General features: G+C 41.4%; 1 protein-coding gene across 1 annotated transcript; it reads right to left on the bottom strand.

Moving 5' to 3' along the window:
• Positions 1-6,994: 6,994 nt before the first annotated feature.
• On the bottom strand, positions 6,995-16,895 carry ccdc166 (coiled-coil domain containing 166). Its single transcript, XM_056300176.1, has 10 exons — positions 16,823-16,895; positions 15,717-15,780; positions 15,458-15,511; positions 14,909-14,963; positions 13,519-13,589; positions 10,433-10,512; positions 9,345-9,424; positions 8,045-8,221; positions 7,207-7,320; positions 6,995-7,066 (listed from the first exon to the last, which is right to left on the bottom strand). Exons 1-10 carry the CDS (start codon positions 16,893-16,895, stop codon positions 6,995-6,997), a joined length of 840 nt encoding a protein of 279 aa, XP_056156151.1.
• Between the last annotated feature and the right edge of the window lie 389 nt (positions 16,896-17,284).

Genomic DNA, 17,284 nt, shown 5'->3' with positions numbered 1-17,284 from the left:
TTCTCTAGCAGGCTTTCGCATGAAAGACTATAGATGGGGGGGGGGGGCTTCAATAACACAAGATCATACAGCTTTATCCATCCATCCATTTTCCAAACCGCTTATCCTACTCTCAGGGTCGCGGGGATTCTGGAGCCTATTCTAGCAGTCACTTGGTGGCTTGCGGGGAGACATCCTGGACAGGCCGCCAGGCCGTCACAGGGTCGACACACAGCTTTACACGCACGCACACGCACAAACACACACACACACACGGGTGCAAATTTGGTCTGACAGGTGGGGGGGGGGGACCGGCGATGGCAAGTCATTCCCAGAAAAAAAAGGCTATCTATCGATCTATATCTCTATATCTATACATACATATATATACGCGCGTGCGCGCATGCGCACGCACACACCCACACACACCAGTTAAAACGCAAAATTAGGCTACCAGAAAGCCTATAATTCAAGTTAAATTTTAGTTCTGCCCATAGTCTACATCCCTTTATGGTTTACAGACTTCAGTATAGGATCCAGCGCAGGATATACAGTACCAGTCAAAAGTTTGAGTACACTTGCTTGAAACCAGGTTATTCATGATTATCTATGCTTGAAGTTGCATAAACTGGTCTATAAACACTTAATATTTAATTATATGATACATGAACTTATACATGTGGATATAATCATCAAGTGAACTGCATTCAAAAATTTAATTGCAAATGAAAATATGAATAATTTACCAAATGCTAACCAAATGTTAACTCAGAGAAAATCTAACAAAGACACTTTTACAAGTGTTGTAATTCCATGTTATACACATTTCAGACTTTAAACTGACCCGGGATTCAGACCTGAAATCCCCTTGCTATAGGTAACCATTTCATAAAATTTTACTTTCATTTAAAATAAAAAAAATATTGAACGCAATTAACACGTTAGCCCTTGGCTAGCGGGTAGGACCCTTCAGTCGAGCGGTTAGCGAGGTCTCGGGTTCGCGCCCCGGCTGCGGCAGTTCCTGTAGTTGCCACCCGAATTTGCTACAACATCCTATAATGAAGCATTTATAGACAAGCGTATACAGTTTGAAGCACAGAAAACATGAAAAACCTGGTTTTGCAGGTGTACTCAAACTTTTCACTGGTAGAGCTATATAAATAAAGTTGAATTGAATTGAGTATACAGTTTACTTAAGTTGATTGTAAAACTAAAATAGAGTAATACATATGAATTCTATAATGTTCCATAAATTATTATTAATACTCCATACTAATGATCTAGCAATGGCCAGTATATCAGTAGCCTAAAGAGTCAGCTGTAGTGAACTAGTTGATTTTGGTGACTTCTGAAAGGAGAATATTGTAGACTACATTGCACACCTTCAACTTTTTTCCTCAACTATATTCTCAAGGCTGTTTTAGGGAGAGGTCCAAGACAATCCCAGATAAAAGTAAGGGACTTTATTTAAAGCAGATTATGGGGCAGAATTGGCTTGTTTATTAGCATAGCATGATGCATGCTGGGAAAAACAAAAGCATCTCAAATTTGTGCTCTACTGCCCAGATTAGTTTCCTCCCTGCTCTGCTGGGTTTCAGCTCTCAATTGATTTTAGACTAAGAACGATGTAGTCCTTGTCTGATGCGCTCCCGACACAGCTGAGTCGAAACAGTGAGACATTTCTGTTGTTTAGGATAACTCACTTGTCGATTTTATGGAAGATATATGTGAACTGAGAACAGCCCCAGAATAGATGCATCACGATCTTGACTAAACATCAGTCAACTGTTACCGGCTCCATATAGAAATCCCTTATGTCTGAGTCCATCCATCCATCCATTATCCAAACCACTTATCCTGCTCTCAGGGTCACGGGGATGTTGGAGCCCATCCCAGCAGTCATTGGGTGGCAGGCGGGGAGACACCATGGACTTGCCAGTGGATGTATAAATGCTGACCCCACTGCTTCTGACATTGTGAAACACAGTGAAGTGGGTGAGTGTGTATCTGGTTCCAGCAGTAAGAGATGAGACTGTGTGTGTCCCTGGTCCATCTCCATCTGGTGCAGTGATGTTTATCTCTGTACCATCAAACTGAAGAGTATAGTTGAGGATGCTGTTCAACTCATCCCACTGGAGAGTTATACTATAGTCTCAGTTCATCCTGTTAAACTGAGGCCTCCTGCATCAGGAGGAACCAAAACAGGGGGAAAAAAATGCAGTTCTCAGTTACGGCTTTTGCCGGCTTTAATTTCTGCCATTTCCTTTTCCTTAAGGGTAGTAATTTGAGCTTTAAATGAGCATGTTTGAAAAGGCTTCTCACGAGAACCTGACACCAGCTGATACCTAGTAACCTCTATTATCACTGACTTTCAAGATGAGGGATTTTTTTTCTTTTCATTTTTTTCATTTGCAATTCTTGTGCATATTAATAGTTTTCAGTCCCCCCCCCCCGACATGCTTTCGTTGAAAAGTTCCATTCCACAGTTAAGATGTGTATGTCTTCAAGTCGAGTCTTTCTCTTATATATGGGTTGTTACAGAATTTATGCACATCTGGAACATCCAATTACTGTCAGAAAATTCATTTTAAAGCATATGGATGCCAGTTATGCCTCATATCTTACACAATTTTATGCACGCAATGCTAAATGAGTGACCTTCCAGTTACTTAGATCTACTCCTATGTTTATAGAGCATGCTTCATGTTCACAACTTTAAACTGAAATGCCTGCAATGAGACAAGTATTGTGAATCCTTTTTAATGGTGGATTTCCAATCTCCGAAATAAACAAGGAATCACTTATTACTGTATTGTGACTTCAGTTGCATCATCCATTGTGCAGGATTATAACTGCCGGTCCATTAAAACAGGTTACAAGGAACAGTATAACATTGAAACAGGCACAGTGAAGTAGGAAGTAGTACCAAATACTTTATTTGATAATTAGGTGTCGTGAAAATATACGTGCTGTACATAATAGGGTAGGACTTTGCTATAGCAGTGACTGGGTAAATCACCTGTCACTCACCGGTCAGTCATCCAGTCAGAGCAGGGAATAATAAATATGAGAACAAAGTACTGCGCCCACAGTACGTCTCTTTCTGCTTGACAGAAAAAGGTGCTGCATAGCTAATTCAGAAAAAAAAGATTTATTTTTTATTTTTTAAAGAAAATGTTAGTAATGATGTATAGATCAGTGGGAATTATATATTCCCTTGCTGGAAACTGGGAAAATATAGAACCTCAACAGCATTAGATGCAAACAACATCTTCCTAAGTATTTCCATTTACAATCAGGCCTATACGCCTGGCCTTGTTTTGAGGTGGGGGACTTCATTGGTTAACATATTGTAAATGCAAATGTAAACCAATATTTATCAATGTCCTGTCATATTATCAATAGTTATATTTAGGAGAACAGTGCTGATTGTTTTCTATTAAGCTGATTCAGGTAATTACTTATTGACCTGTTTGCCATTACCCTCAATTATGACAAAGGAGAATAACCACAAAAGCCATTTGCCCCACTTACAAGGGGGCCTCTTAACCCTGCATTAATAAGCTTAGGTGCCCTCTTCTGTCTGTAACCTGTGTTCTCTATTATTAAACAAAGCAAACCTATTTAAAGAGGTACCAACCTGCAAACAGCAAGATGAGAAGTCCATAGGCCATGATTTAAACCTTTGGAAACATGAAATACGACAGAATATTAATGCCTTGTAGATTACTGATCCATTTTTGTTAATCCAATTAGGACATAGATATTCCTCCTATCTAACACAGTGAATTCAGACCTCTGAAGGTGTCCTCTGGTATCTGGCACCAAGACATTAGCAGCAGATCGTTCAAGTCCTGTAAGATGCGAGGTGGGGCCTCCTCGGACTTGTTTTTCCAGCACATCCCACAGATGCTTGATTGGATTGAGATCTGTGGAATTTGTAGGCCAAGGCCACACCTTGAATTCTTCATCATGTTCCTCAAACCATTCCTAAACAATCTTTGCAGTGTGGCAGGGTGCATTATCCCGCTGAAAGAGGACACTGCCATCAGGGAATACCCTTGCCATGAAGGGGTATACCTGGTCTGCAATGATGTTTAGGTAGGTGGTACGTGTCAAAGTAACATCCACATGAATGCCAGGATCCAAGGTTTCCCAGCAGAACATTGCCCAGAGCATCGCACTACCTTCGCCGGCTTGGCTTCTTCCCATAGTGCATCCTGGTGCCATCTCTTCCCCAGGTAAACGGCGCACACGCACCTGGTCACCCATGATGTAAAAGAATACATGAGTCATCAGATCAGGCCACCTTCTTCCACTGCTCCATGGTCCAGTTTGTTTGTATCCTGCATAGTTTTGCTATAACTTGTGCCTCATTGAGAGGTTCTAAGGACAGGATGTTGTATTGCTGTAAAGCCCACTGAGGCAAATTTGTAATTTGTGATAATGGGCTATACAAAACAATTGACTGGACTTGACTCACGTGGCCATTGTAGACGCTTTCAGCTGTGGACAGGGGTCAGTCAGCATTGGCACTCTGACTGGTCTTCGGCTACACAGCCCCATACACAGCAAGCTGCGATGCTCTGTGTGTTCTGACACCTGTCTATCATAGCCAGCATGAACTTTTTCAGCAATTTGAACTACAGTAGCTCTTCTGTGGGATCAGACCAGATGGGCTAGCCTTCACTCCCCACATGCCTCAGTAAGCCTTGGGCACCCATGACCCTGTCGGCGGTTGTCCTTCTTTGGACTACTTTTGGTAGGTACTGACCACTGTATACCAGGAACACCCCATAAGATCTGTCGTTTTGGAGATGCTCTGACCCAGTTGTCTATCCATCACAATTTGGCCCTTGTCAAAGTCACTCAGATCCTTACACTTGCCCATTTTTCCTGCTTCCAATCTGTCATCTGTGAGGGTTCTCAATAAAGATTTAGGTGAATTTAGCAATAGCATCTTAAGTGGTGCAGTAAGTGGATGCAGGAAGAAGGAAGTAAATTCTTACACAACAGCAAACACCAACTGGGCCCCTGTGCATGCTTGAGTAACCTCTTGTTGAATACCAGTGCATATCTTCTGCAGTAGTCAAACTCAAATTGTTTGGCTGTCTGCTTGTCCATGCCCCATTAGAGGCCCTATGTTCTCGTTGTATAAAACAAAGGAGCAAATAAAAGTGTGAGAATGTCTTTCCTTTTCCATTTCGTTGTCTCTTATCGTGGAATGCTGAATACAAAGAACAAGACAATGATTTGAATTATTTAAACACTGAATGCATAACTGGGTCAAAAATGGACCATATGCATATCATGTGGAAATGTACAGTGAACTTTGATCCTCGTGCTATTTCTGATAAGTACACTATTACCTACTATGTAATTATCTACTTTTTTAACATCAGAAAATATGTGGTCATCAAATTGATATTTATTTACATATTGATTACTATTGTGTGAAAGATCATCAATTTAGCCAAAGCTGGTTAACTAGCATATTGCTGTTTTTTATTCAATGTGTTATAGATGTGCTGTTGACATAACTGAGTAGCTTGATGTGCAGTGAGTGACTCATATTTTTTGCTTGCTTGCACTGAAGCTAACATATAAGTATATAAACAGTTAAGTAGCCTATATTAGGCAGCTTGCTGGATTGATAGATAATTTAATAGGTTAGCACGGTCACCTCACAGCAAGAAGGTCCTGGGTTCGAGCCCGAGGTTGTCCAACCTTGGGGGTCGTCCCGGGTCATCCTCTGTGTGGAGTTTGCATGTTCTCCCCTTGTCTGTGTGGGTTTCCTTCAGGTGCTCCGGTTTCCTCCCACAGTACAAAGACATGGCAGGCCCGGTGGGCCTGTCCAGGGCGTCTACCCGCCTGCTGCCCAATGTCTGCTGGGATAGGCTCCAGCATCCCCATGACCCTGAGAGCAGGATAAGTGGTTCGGAAAATGGGTGGATGGATGAGCTCTATTGTTTGTCAAGAAAGAAGAAGAAAGCACTTTATTTTGTCAATTGTATTCTTACAATGAATTTGTTCTCTGCATTTAACTCATCCTATTGTATAGGAGCAGTGGGCAGCTGCAGCACCCGGGGACCAACTCCAGTTCTTCTTTCCATTGCCTTGCTCAGGGGCACAGACAGGAGTATTAATCCTTACATGCATGTCTTTTTGATGGCGAGAGGAAATCAGAGCACCTGGAGGAAACCCACGCAGACATGGGAAGAACATGCAAACTCCACACAGAAAGGAACTGGGACAGCCTGGGGTTCGAGCCCAGGACCTTCTTTCTGTGAGGCAATAATGCTAACCACTGGACTATCGTGCAAACCCAATGGTCATAACTGTCAGATGCTATTTGATGTTTGTGCATATATTCATGTTTGTTTAAAAATTACCATTACTAATGAATTCATTAACTCCTTTATAAAATTTGTAATTATTACATATATAGTTATAGATATAGTTTTTTTTTTAAAGCCACATATTAGCTAAATGAAGAGAGCCAGGTATTATCACTACCTGTCAGCATTTCTCTTTCCACTCTGGGCAACTTTTCAGATGCTTGAATTCACTCTAGTACTGAGAAGTGTTTTGGATCAAGCCCAATAGATATATTATACAACACAAGTATGAATTTCATTTGTAAATGTATAAATGGGTCTGTTTGATTTTGGTGTGCTAATGTGCAAGCACTAAATACTGACTACTGCCAATGCTTGCTTAATAGCACACCTATATCAAATAGACCCATCACCAATTTTGTCAGCTACAGCTGTATCTTTCCTGCTATGCTTCTATCACTTGGTCCCAAGGTCAGCCCAGAACTTACAGATGGTTATTCATATTTAGATGGTTGCACACTCACAAAAGTGTTATAGGGTTTAGTTGCTCTTGAATCTTACATCTGTTTGAAATGAAGGAAAGTCACACAAATCAAATAAAAATAACTTTAACTTAGAATCCGTTCTGCTCCTCAACTCTGCTGTGGTTGGCCCAGGGTTTTGGCGAGGCTGTGATTTCAGAGCCTCTTGAGGGTTGTGACATACTCTCTCTCCAGAAGCAGCTGCTGCCTCCTAGATTGGAGCTGACTCTGTCAATGGATTGAAGATTCAACGTCAACTCACTTCTGATTCAACCAATCCACACTGAAGAATAAATCTGAATCTTCTGTTGATACGTCTATTTTTGGTTACTTCTACATACAAAATATTTGTCTTAACTTGTGCCTACTTGGCGGGCCCTCAGGGTGCTGCCTTTCTGGATGAGCCTCTGTAGCTCCTCTCTCAGACCCCGGTTCTCCTCTGAGACATGTCTGGCATAGGACTGCAGGTAGCGAGATATCTCCTAAGAGACAGAGACAGAGGGAGCCGACTCTGTTCCTCTTATTGGTATTAGCTACAGCAGCTCTCATTAGATAGGAGGGAGGTATTTTCTTGTCAAGGAGGTGTTTTTTTGTCCTTTGTGTGCATACATGTCTTTTTATTTGTATCTATTTCTTTGCTCTGTAATTATTTCTCATGGAGGTCATGTTTTAAGAAAGGGATCAGCTTTTAAGACACTGTCTGTCCAACCCTGTGGACTTACTGCCTATTTGTCCGCATCCCAATATTTTTATTTTAGCCAATCTTCATAATTTATATATTTAGGGATTCTACTCTACTTGTGTTTTCTTCGCTTAGATTTTGTATTTCCTCTTTTGATCCCAACTTGCCGTAATAATTCTCTGTTCCCCTAAGGTCTGGTCATTGCATAATCCCTAAGGTGGTTGAGGAGGATGTACTTTCAGATGCACCCTCTGACAAATGTGGAGCCAGCCAACGCTCCTGCGGATGAGTACTGAGACGTGTTACATTATTTCCTCCAGATCCACCTGCAGCTGTACAGGTGTCCCACCACTTGCAGGAGTCACACCAATTGCAAGGATGGGACATATTACCCCTTCTTACTCACCACCAAGGAGAACTGCCAATTGTGCTACCTGCCGAGCCGGACACGACACCGCTGTACAAACCTTGAAAGCATCCCACTACTTGAACATAATTTCTTGCTCTGCTTTTTCTAAACTCACCCTGTTGGCTGCCAGTGCCTCAGCCTGCACTCTGCTTTTGGCTTGGCTCTGGTATTTCTCCTTCTCATAAAGGAAGTTGGCCTTGAGAGCCTGCAGGGATTCTGCATGCTGGCACTGCATTTGGGCCAGCTGTTTCTCCAGCTCCACTAAACAGCCCAGCTGTTGTTGCTGCAGGCTCTGATAGACATGTAAAGACACAGAATTAGTTAGCAACAGACAAAAACTAACACATACAGGCTGTCAAATAGGTGGACAGATGACAAAAGCATTACAAAGAAAGATGGGCATATAGAAGGACAGGCTAGTACACCCACTTGAAAGACAATTGTCTTTTTTTCTCTGTCACACACATCCAAACAAACTTCTTCCACCAATGGAAAAAGGTTGCAGCAACAAAGAACATGCAATAATTTAAAGCATGGAAAACAGCAGCCCAGCAACACTGAAAAAACCCAAAACAAAAACATGGTAGCTGCTTGGTGCCTGTGTAACGTTTCCCAGGGAAACTGGCAGATGAAAACCCAAACACAGGACTCAGACAAGAAGGTTACAGTAACAGCCAGTTTAGTGATCAAAAGCGGGCAGGAGTCAGTGCAAAGGGATTCAGTCCAAACAGGCGACCAGATAAACAAGGGGCAGGCAGACAAGCAAACACAGGTCCAAAGCACAAGCTGTAGTTACCAGGTTATCAGTCCAAACAGGCGAACAGATCCAACATGGGCTGGCAAGAGAGACAAGGTCCAGAAAACAGGCTAAGACTAAAAAACCAGGTAGACCGGCAGAACGTGAACTAGGGAATGCTTGATTACTTGGCGGTACACACAAGATAATCTGGCAGGGGAACAGGGATACCAAGGAGCTAATGAGGGGATGGGGAACAGGTGTGGTATATACAGTTGCCTGAGGAGAAAAATCAGGCAGGAACTGAAAAAGACAAAGAGTGGTGAGTACCCCAAAAACAGGAAAAATCGATAAAACCGGAAAAACAACAGGCAAAGATGACAGGTGAGGACTTCAAAATAAAACAGGAAAAACAATGGAATGATTGAGGTTATGAGCTGGATGAACTGGGACTGAAATGACTGAGGCTATAGGAGACAACAACTGAGGGTATGAACTGACTAAGCTGGGAGACATCATGACAACCTGAGCTGCGAGCTTACCTTTAACAATCTTTAGCACTGATTTCAAATGGGTGTAAGCACCATCTGGTCCAAAAACCATTTTAGGCCTCTCTGTCCTTTGAGGAAAAGACATGGGGAGAGATAATGATGTAGTACCTCATGCAGTGTTCCTTTACCTTGACGTCTGTAAGCTGAGAGATCTCTATGTTGAGCACAGCCAGCTTAGTCTCCTTTTCCAGAATTGACTTCTTCAGCCCTGAAATGGAGGGACAAGGTAAGTGGGGAGAAATGGCCACGTGACAAAAAGGATTCTTAATGTAAAGGTTCTTAACTTAGTAGTCTCGATTAGGCTTTATGCATTTCCTTTAATTTCTTGTTAGTATTAAGTTTTCCTTTTTGGTTACATTTACTGGGAAGTAAATTGTGTTTTTCAATTATCAGTTTATGTAAATTGTATGTTAATTACAATGACTTCCTGATGTTTTCGAGCAAAATCATGAATTAATGTTCTCTTTTCAAACTGTTGGAATAGTCTTATAGATTTTATATATAATAACTTACAAACCACATGAAGACATGCATAGTAGTATTTTCAAGCAGACAGTCATGTGCTTTTCTATTTCTTTTATGATATTTATCCAAGGACTGTTTGCGCAGCAGGTTTGTTTTAATCAGAGCTCTACTTCATAAACAGGTAGAGTGCCTTGCTCAACAGCAACTTGACAGCAGTTGTTGAAAGAGTTGGGATAGTAATGACTTTCAGTTTCATTATCAAAGCTTTCAGACTCTTTCTGGTCATTAAAATGGAGACATTTAGCTATTATGTTTACAGCCCCCCTTTTCATAGGCTACCAACCACCTGACTGATATCTATAGACATCCATTCCCATTATAATGATTCTTGATGCTATAATTATAAATGATTAGCACAGGCTTAAAAATCGTAATGACATGAGGTAGGTCTTCAGGCCCTCACAGCAACATGAAAAAGGCTCATTTCAAATCACATTAACGTCATTAAATAAATATATAGTATTTTTGGAGCACACGGCAATTGTATAGTCTCCAATATCCTACAAGTTTTTTTTTTAACTTTCAAACTGTGAATTGGGCTAAAGTGTACCCCTTTGAACTAAAGCCAGCCCATATTGACTGTTCCTAAATAAAATAAATAGAGTAGAGGATATCTCCAATCTGGAAGAGCATTGATTTACTGACTGACCAGGCTACAATCTGTGTCCTTGCCTACTATTTAGTACCTCACCATCAGCTTGTTCCTGGTACTTTGTGCAGGCAACTTCCCTCTGTTTCCTCAAGGTTTCCAGTTCCTGGTGGTTGTGGTCACTAATAGTCCAGAGGGTTAGCGCACATATTAGGGCGTACCGTTACGGAGCGGATAAAAGCACCAAATTTTGCATGAGGCTTCTCTAGGACCAACTAAAGGATTTTAGGGTAGGCGCCCCACAAAAATATTGAAAATACCCATACAGAACACAAAGTTGTTCTTGTAGTCAAAAAAATATTTTTTCTGAGTCATAAAGAGGACATTGATGATAAATTGTTATTATTGCACACAAAAGAAGTTGAAACTGATTTTTAATTGTCCCCTTATTATTACCCCCCCCCCTAATAATGTGTAAAATGGAGTACAAAGACACCTGGTGCCTGTACATCTTTCATATAGCCCTGCACACAATAGGCGGAAATTCAAAAAAAGTGAGAAAAATGCCCTGTTCATCATGGAGAGTGTTATATCTTTAATTTTTGTTTTAGATTTTAGCATCAAGTTGTTCAAATATACAAATACTGTGTCACTATACATTCAGACCACCAGATGGCGCTACACAAAATAAACTCAACTGTCAAAATGAGTTTCCCTCCATAACTCATCACATATCAGCATTGTGTCAATGCAACACAGTCTCACACAGAGCTGCAACCAAACAAGTGAAATTCAGGTAAAAATCATAATAATAATCAATGAAAATGTGCTGTATGTTGCTAAATGAGCATATGGAAGTAAAGATGATTAGCTAAGCTATCTCCATTAAACAGCTAATGCTAGCACAGAGGTCTGTTTTTCAGCTAGCAACTAGCTAGGGCTGGTCAAAAATGTTAGCTGGTGCAATCTGGAATAGTTGTTGTGTTGTTGTTGTGTGGCACAGAGTTGTGTGGCCCAGAGTTGGCAAGATTGCTAAGGGAATTTGAAGATGGATATCTCAAAGAAGATAATGAAGATAACTTCCAGCGCCACGAGCAGGGTCTTGCAACGCAGAAGACCTTTCAGAGACAAGTCAAAAGTCTATCTGAAACGATGAAAAGAATGGGAAATCCTTTCTTGGATGATTTCAAAGATCTTGTGACTCTTGACAGCCGGAACTGCACAGATAAATCCGTCCTGAATACAGTACTCATCTTGGAAGAGACAGGAAAGAGACAATATCAGGAGTTTGTCAAGAAGGTGCTTGAAGAACGGACACGCTCCATCCATGATCCAATCAAGAGGAATGCCTTGGCACTCTTCAGGCAACCTCAACAAGACAATGGCGAAACATGGGAAAAAGATCAAAGTGCTTCAGAACAACGTGGCACTCTTTGGCCAGCTATATATAGCTATGCAAAGCCGTGAGAGTAACTTGGATGAATTCTTCGCACATGAGGTACAGTCCTTCCCTCCTTCCCTCTCAGACTTTGGGAAACTTCATCTGACCGGCACCAAATCTGACCTGCTGCAATGTCTTGAGCACCCAGGGCAACCAGAGCCACCCTCAACCTATGACCGCAAAGTCCTTGATGGAGCAGTCATTGTCCACTGCCTGCCCACTGTGAGAATGACCACATTTGATACCTATGCAGATGAGGTTTTCATCCCTTACTTACAGAAGCAGCTACATAATACCAAGCGGCTGGATGTTGTATGGGACACATACATCCCAGACAGTTTGAAGGAGTCCACCCGCAAAAAGAGAGGACAAGGTGTTCGCAGAAAAGTGTCAGGCCCGACAAAGCTGCCTGGAAATTGGATGGATTTTCTCCGTGATCCAAGCAATAAGAAGGAGCTGTTTGACATCCAAGATTGAACTGTTCAGCTGGCCACAAACCAAAGCTTTGCATGTCACATCAGGGCAAGCTGTGTTGTCTTTTGGTTCCAGTAGCACAATGAACTCTTGCAATCATGAGGAGGCTGACACTAGGATTGTGGTCCATGTACAACATGCACTGGAGCATGGAGCGAAAACTGTCCTTGTGCGCACTGTGGACACTGATGTCATCGTCATCCTTGCAGGCTTGTTTCATGATTTACTGGTAATTCAACCCCTGACTGACATCTGGGTGGCTTTTGGGATGGGCAAAAAATACAGATTTTACCACATCAACAGCATGTGCAAAAGCCTGGGGGAACCTAAATCCAGAGCTCTGCCTATGTTTCATGCGTATTCCGGCTGTGACACTACATCTGCCTTCAGTGGAAAAGGTAAAAAGTCAGCTTGGCGGGCCTGGCAAGCCTATGATGCTGCCACAGAAGCATTCATCGACCTGGCAAAGCATCCTTTCCAGCAACTAAACGCAGATAGCCAGCAGTTCAGTGAGCTTGAAAGATTGACTGTCATCCTGTATGACAAATCCAGTCCTTCGAACTCAATTAACCAAAAAAGAAAAGAACTCTTCTGTGAAGAAAATAGAACAATGGAGAAACTACCTCCTACCCAGAATGCACTCCTCCAACACGTGAAACGGGCAGTCTACCAAGCAGGCATCTGGACCACCAGTACACAAACCCACCAAGCCATTCCTTCTCCAGAGAGCTACGGATGGACCAAGGAATCGGGATCATGGGTGCCAGTCTGGCTAACAATTCCTGAGGTCTCCAGAGCTTGCAGAGAGCTCATCAGATGCTCATGTAAAGGGGATTGTAGCTCTTGCAAATGCAGCACTGGAAATTTGGACTGCTCACCTCTTTGCAAATGCAACTGTAACAGGTAGACACAATAAACAGTAACTCACTTCTTCTACCCCATGTTTTCACATTAAGATGCATGTTCATTTGTATTCATCATTGCATTAAATGTGTTGTTGATAATACTTAATGTTTGGGGACTTTATTTCTGTAAAAGTTGGTCAACTTTATCACATTTGGAAGTGATTTGATGATTTTATGATGCATATTGTCTGAAAAATACTAGGCGGATTTTCAGATACTTCATTGACATTGACAGTGTTGCAATTTGATATTTTAAATTGAGATTTTGCAGGGGCTCCTACCCTAAAATCCAATAACTGACCCTAAGGAACCGTCCTACCAAAAATGGCACTTTTATCCGCTCCGTAACGATCATTTCACTAAGCCACCGGATTATAAGGGTTTTGATGGCACTCTGACACTTCTGGGTCTGTTCGGATAGGCATGAAATGTACTCTTGCTGATGGGAGACATAGGATGAGGGTCACACAGTAAGTTTGAACATGTGTGTATGTATGTCAGCACAGGAGACTTGAAAGGGATGGATGGAGGTGGGGCAGTGGGATGTGTTGGACATGTGCTTGCCTGGTGGGAGCATGGAAGAGGATTAAAATGGCTGAACCTGAATATACTCTTATACTGAGGGCGAAGGAGCAGTTGGATTGCAATAGCACATGTAAAGATATGTGATATAGACTTATATTGTCATGCCTTGCTGAGATCTCTGCATGGATGAAAGAATGCCACCTTCAGCTTAACCTATCTAAGACTGAGCTCCTTCTCATCCCAGCCAGTCCATGTTTACAACAACAGATCAATATCCAGCTCGGATCAACCCAACTCATGCCCACAAAGTCTGCCCAAAACCTGGGCATCATGATTGATGACCAACTAACTTTTAAGGTTCACGTAGCCTCGATTGCTCGGTCATGCCGATTTGCCCTGTCCAACATCAGGAAAACTAGACCCTATCTGTCAGAGCATGCAGCACAACTCCTGGTACAGACTCTTGTAATTTTACGCATTGATTACTGCAACTTCTTACTGGCAGGTCTCCCTGCATGCGCTTTCAAACCACTGCAGATGATGTAGAACACGGTGGCGCGTCTGGTCTTCAACCAACCCAAAACAGCACATGTCACCCCACTGTTTGTATCCCTCCACTGGCTCCCAGTTACTGCCTGCATCAAATTCAAAACCTTGATGCTCGCTTACAAAACAGCAACTAAAACAACTCCCGCCTACCTGAACTCCCTCATTCAGGTCTACACACAGTCTCGCTCACTACGCTCTGCCAATGAAAGGCGCCTGGCACTTCCGCCACAACGGGGCCCTAAGTCACTATAGCAAGACCCTTCTCTTCTGTAGTTCCCCGTTGGTGGAAAGAGTTACTAAACTCCATTCGATCTGCTGACTCCCTCTCCATCTTTAAGAAGAAGCTAAAGACCCAGCTCTTTCACAAACACCTCCACACCTGATGGTATTAATTAAAGAATAAATAAATAAATAAATGCACCCTATGCATTGCCTTTGTGCACTGCCTGCTGACACCTATATCTTATCGGACTTGAACCTAGTTTTTTGGCACTTGGTTGCATTGTTGCCTCCTGACTAAATCCTTGCTTGTGTTGTATTAACTCTCAGATGTACATCACTTTGGATAAAAGCGTCTGCTAAATGAAATTGTAACACTGTATAGGGTTATTGGAGTTGTAGGAAATTGAGAGAAAGAGAGAGAATGACACGTCTCATTCTCTGTCTTTTGTCTTTGTCACTCACATTTTCCACACGAGTCTGACTGACATCGTCTTGAAGATGCTTATTCTCATGTCGCCTGGCATGGTTACAAAAGTTAAGTTTGCATATTTTCTGATAATGTGTCCAATGAATAATGATAATGATAATGATGATAATGATTCATTAATGCATAATAAATCCATGTATGATCAGTCAGAGGTCAAATGATCGAAAATGTACACCTGGGGAGAACGTTTTTCTATTTAATAATTTCTTGCTGTTCATACTTCAATAAATACATTATTAGCATTTCTCCATGAACATAGTTTCACAGTATTTCAAAAGTTGTCTTTCAGTTTCCCTAAAATAGATGACATTGATGTAGTAAAAGGTACAAAATCATATTTCTTTTCCCCACAAGGCTGACATCTTTCCTCATCATTTCAAGGTATGCTCCTGTCCCAGAGTCATTTCTTCAATTATTAATTAATTCTCTCATTGTCTGATTGATATAATTAATACCTGAATTAATTATTCACATTCACACTCATATATCAGTTTCACACACATATTTAAAAAGTAAAAAGATACATCCTCTCTGCTTTTTTCTTCAGGGTGCTCAAAGTGTTGGTCAGCTCTTCATACCTAGGAGTCAGCAGGTCAAACGAGGAAAAAGAAGAAAAATAATGATGCGTGTTATACAATCAAAAGCAATTTAGTAAGATATACATGAACACAGAAAACAAGAAAAAAAAGAGAATACATATTGTCCTTTCACAAGATTAGTTGATGCATTGACAGACAGACAGACAGACAGACAGATACAGATGCAGATAGATAGATTCGTTACTCCCTCTGTAATAGATCCTCTCTGTCAGAACCCTCCTCAGCTCCCGCTTCTGCGCTCCATCTTTCTGGTTAGCTAAGCCCCTCTTTTTCTTAAGGGACATCTTATATGCATGTGCACAGAAAGAGGAAGAGAGAAATAATTTCTACCATCAACCAAAAATCTATTCAAATGTCTACCTATTTACACTTGAGTAAGAACATTGTATTTATCCTGTAGAAAAAAATGTATGGGCAAATATGGCGAGGATTTAGGCTATGGATACATTTTACTGGTCAAAATGTAGCCTACATATGAACAATATGAAATATATTCATGACATACAAAAAAATGGACAAGTTGCACAAGCATTTTCCCCAGCATGTATGACTAGTTCATAGTTTTCTGTGTGATGGATACTTGCAATTCATTGGCGTTGCCATAGTACAGTACATAAAAACTCTAATTTTGACTCAACAAAGTGACTATTTCAGACATTTTCAAAGTATTAATGATAGCCATAAGCATTTAACCGATATTTAGCAAATGCTGCCCAAATGAAAAGCAGTCATCCACACGAGCTGGTTTGTAGCAAATGCAAGGCTCAGGTTAAAATGTGTGTGGAGAAAAAGACACACATTTCAAACAATGACCTTATAGTCACATTGAGACGGGGCCAGTTGTCAATTTCGGATTACAGATACACCTCAGACTTGATTCACTGAGGCAACTTCAGCGTCCATATAAGAGGATGCAAGTTCCTCCACTAAAAAAAGTAAACGTGCTTCTCCAGAAACGTCAAAAAAGTAAAGTAGGCGCCAGCTATCAACTGAGTTCTTATAGCCACCCAGTCAGTTCAGGATAAATATCAACCTTGACTAATCAGTTATTCATTTTTACTTACAATGATTTTATTAGGGTTTTTTTCCTGCTTGTAGCGTCAACGTCTTAGCCATGACAGTAAAAAAACAAACACGTGGTATGTATTAGCTTACTGTATAGGGTGTAGCGTTAGAAGTCGCACTTTCTCCAACACAATAAAAAAGCATAAAGGGTAAATAAGTGACGGTTATCCCAATACATAAATCGAAAGCATGGAGTAAATTAACGACTAGTTCAGCTTTAAATACTTGACGACAGCACAAACCGTTCACCGTGTCGGCCTTCCGCGCTCGCTCGGTCAAAGCGCGTCGCTGTTGCCATGACGATACCAAACAACACGGAAGAACCAGAGACGAAAACATGAATAAAGTCGGTAGAAATAAGAGCTTCTGTATTTATTATAAAGGCTGCTTTCTTACAAGGTGTTTCTGCTCAGCTGACCCAAAACTGATACGTCGAGACAAACGTCACCTAATAACATCAGCTCCGGGATCTAATTCATGACAGTGCGATGGTATAGTCAAGTCCGGCAGGCGGCGCTCCGCGGTTTTATTAAAGCCCATTTCAACCCAGATATATTACCTTGACAGCTTCTTTTACGAATTCCACCGGATTCCCTTGACGTTATTTTCGACCTTTGGTGAATTTTAGCTTTCAAAGGCGATGTTCAAAACATCTGGGGAAATAATCAATTGACCCAGATAAGGGGG

This window comes from Lampris incognitus, chromosome 20, assembly GCF_029633865.1.
Source record: "Lampris incognitus isolate fLamInc1 chromosome 20, fLamInc1.hap2, whole genome shotgun sequence".
NCBI lineage: Eukaryota > Metazoa > Chordata > Actinopteri > Lampriformes > Lampridae > Lampris > Lampris incognitus.
Note: the sequence above shows the minus strand (reverse complement) of the source record. Positions and strands in the feature narration are given on the sequence as shown.

Bases quoted from the DNA above. Each gene is read 5' to 3' on its own strand.
- ccdc166 (XM_056300176.1), bottom strand. From the start codon at position 16,895: ATGGCAACAGCGACGCGCTTTGACCGAGCGAGCGCGGAAGGCCGACAC. The intron at 10,513-13,518 runs GTGGCTTAGTGA...CTGGACTATTAG, and splicing joins ATCAAAACCCTTATAATCCG to TGACCACAACCACCAGGAAC. The intron at 8,222-9,344 runs GTAAAGGAACAC...CATGTCTATCAG, and splicing joins CTCAGCTTACAGACGTCAAG to AGCCTGCAGCAACAACAGCT.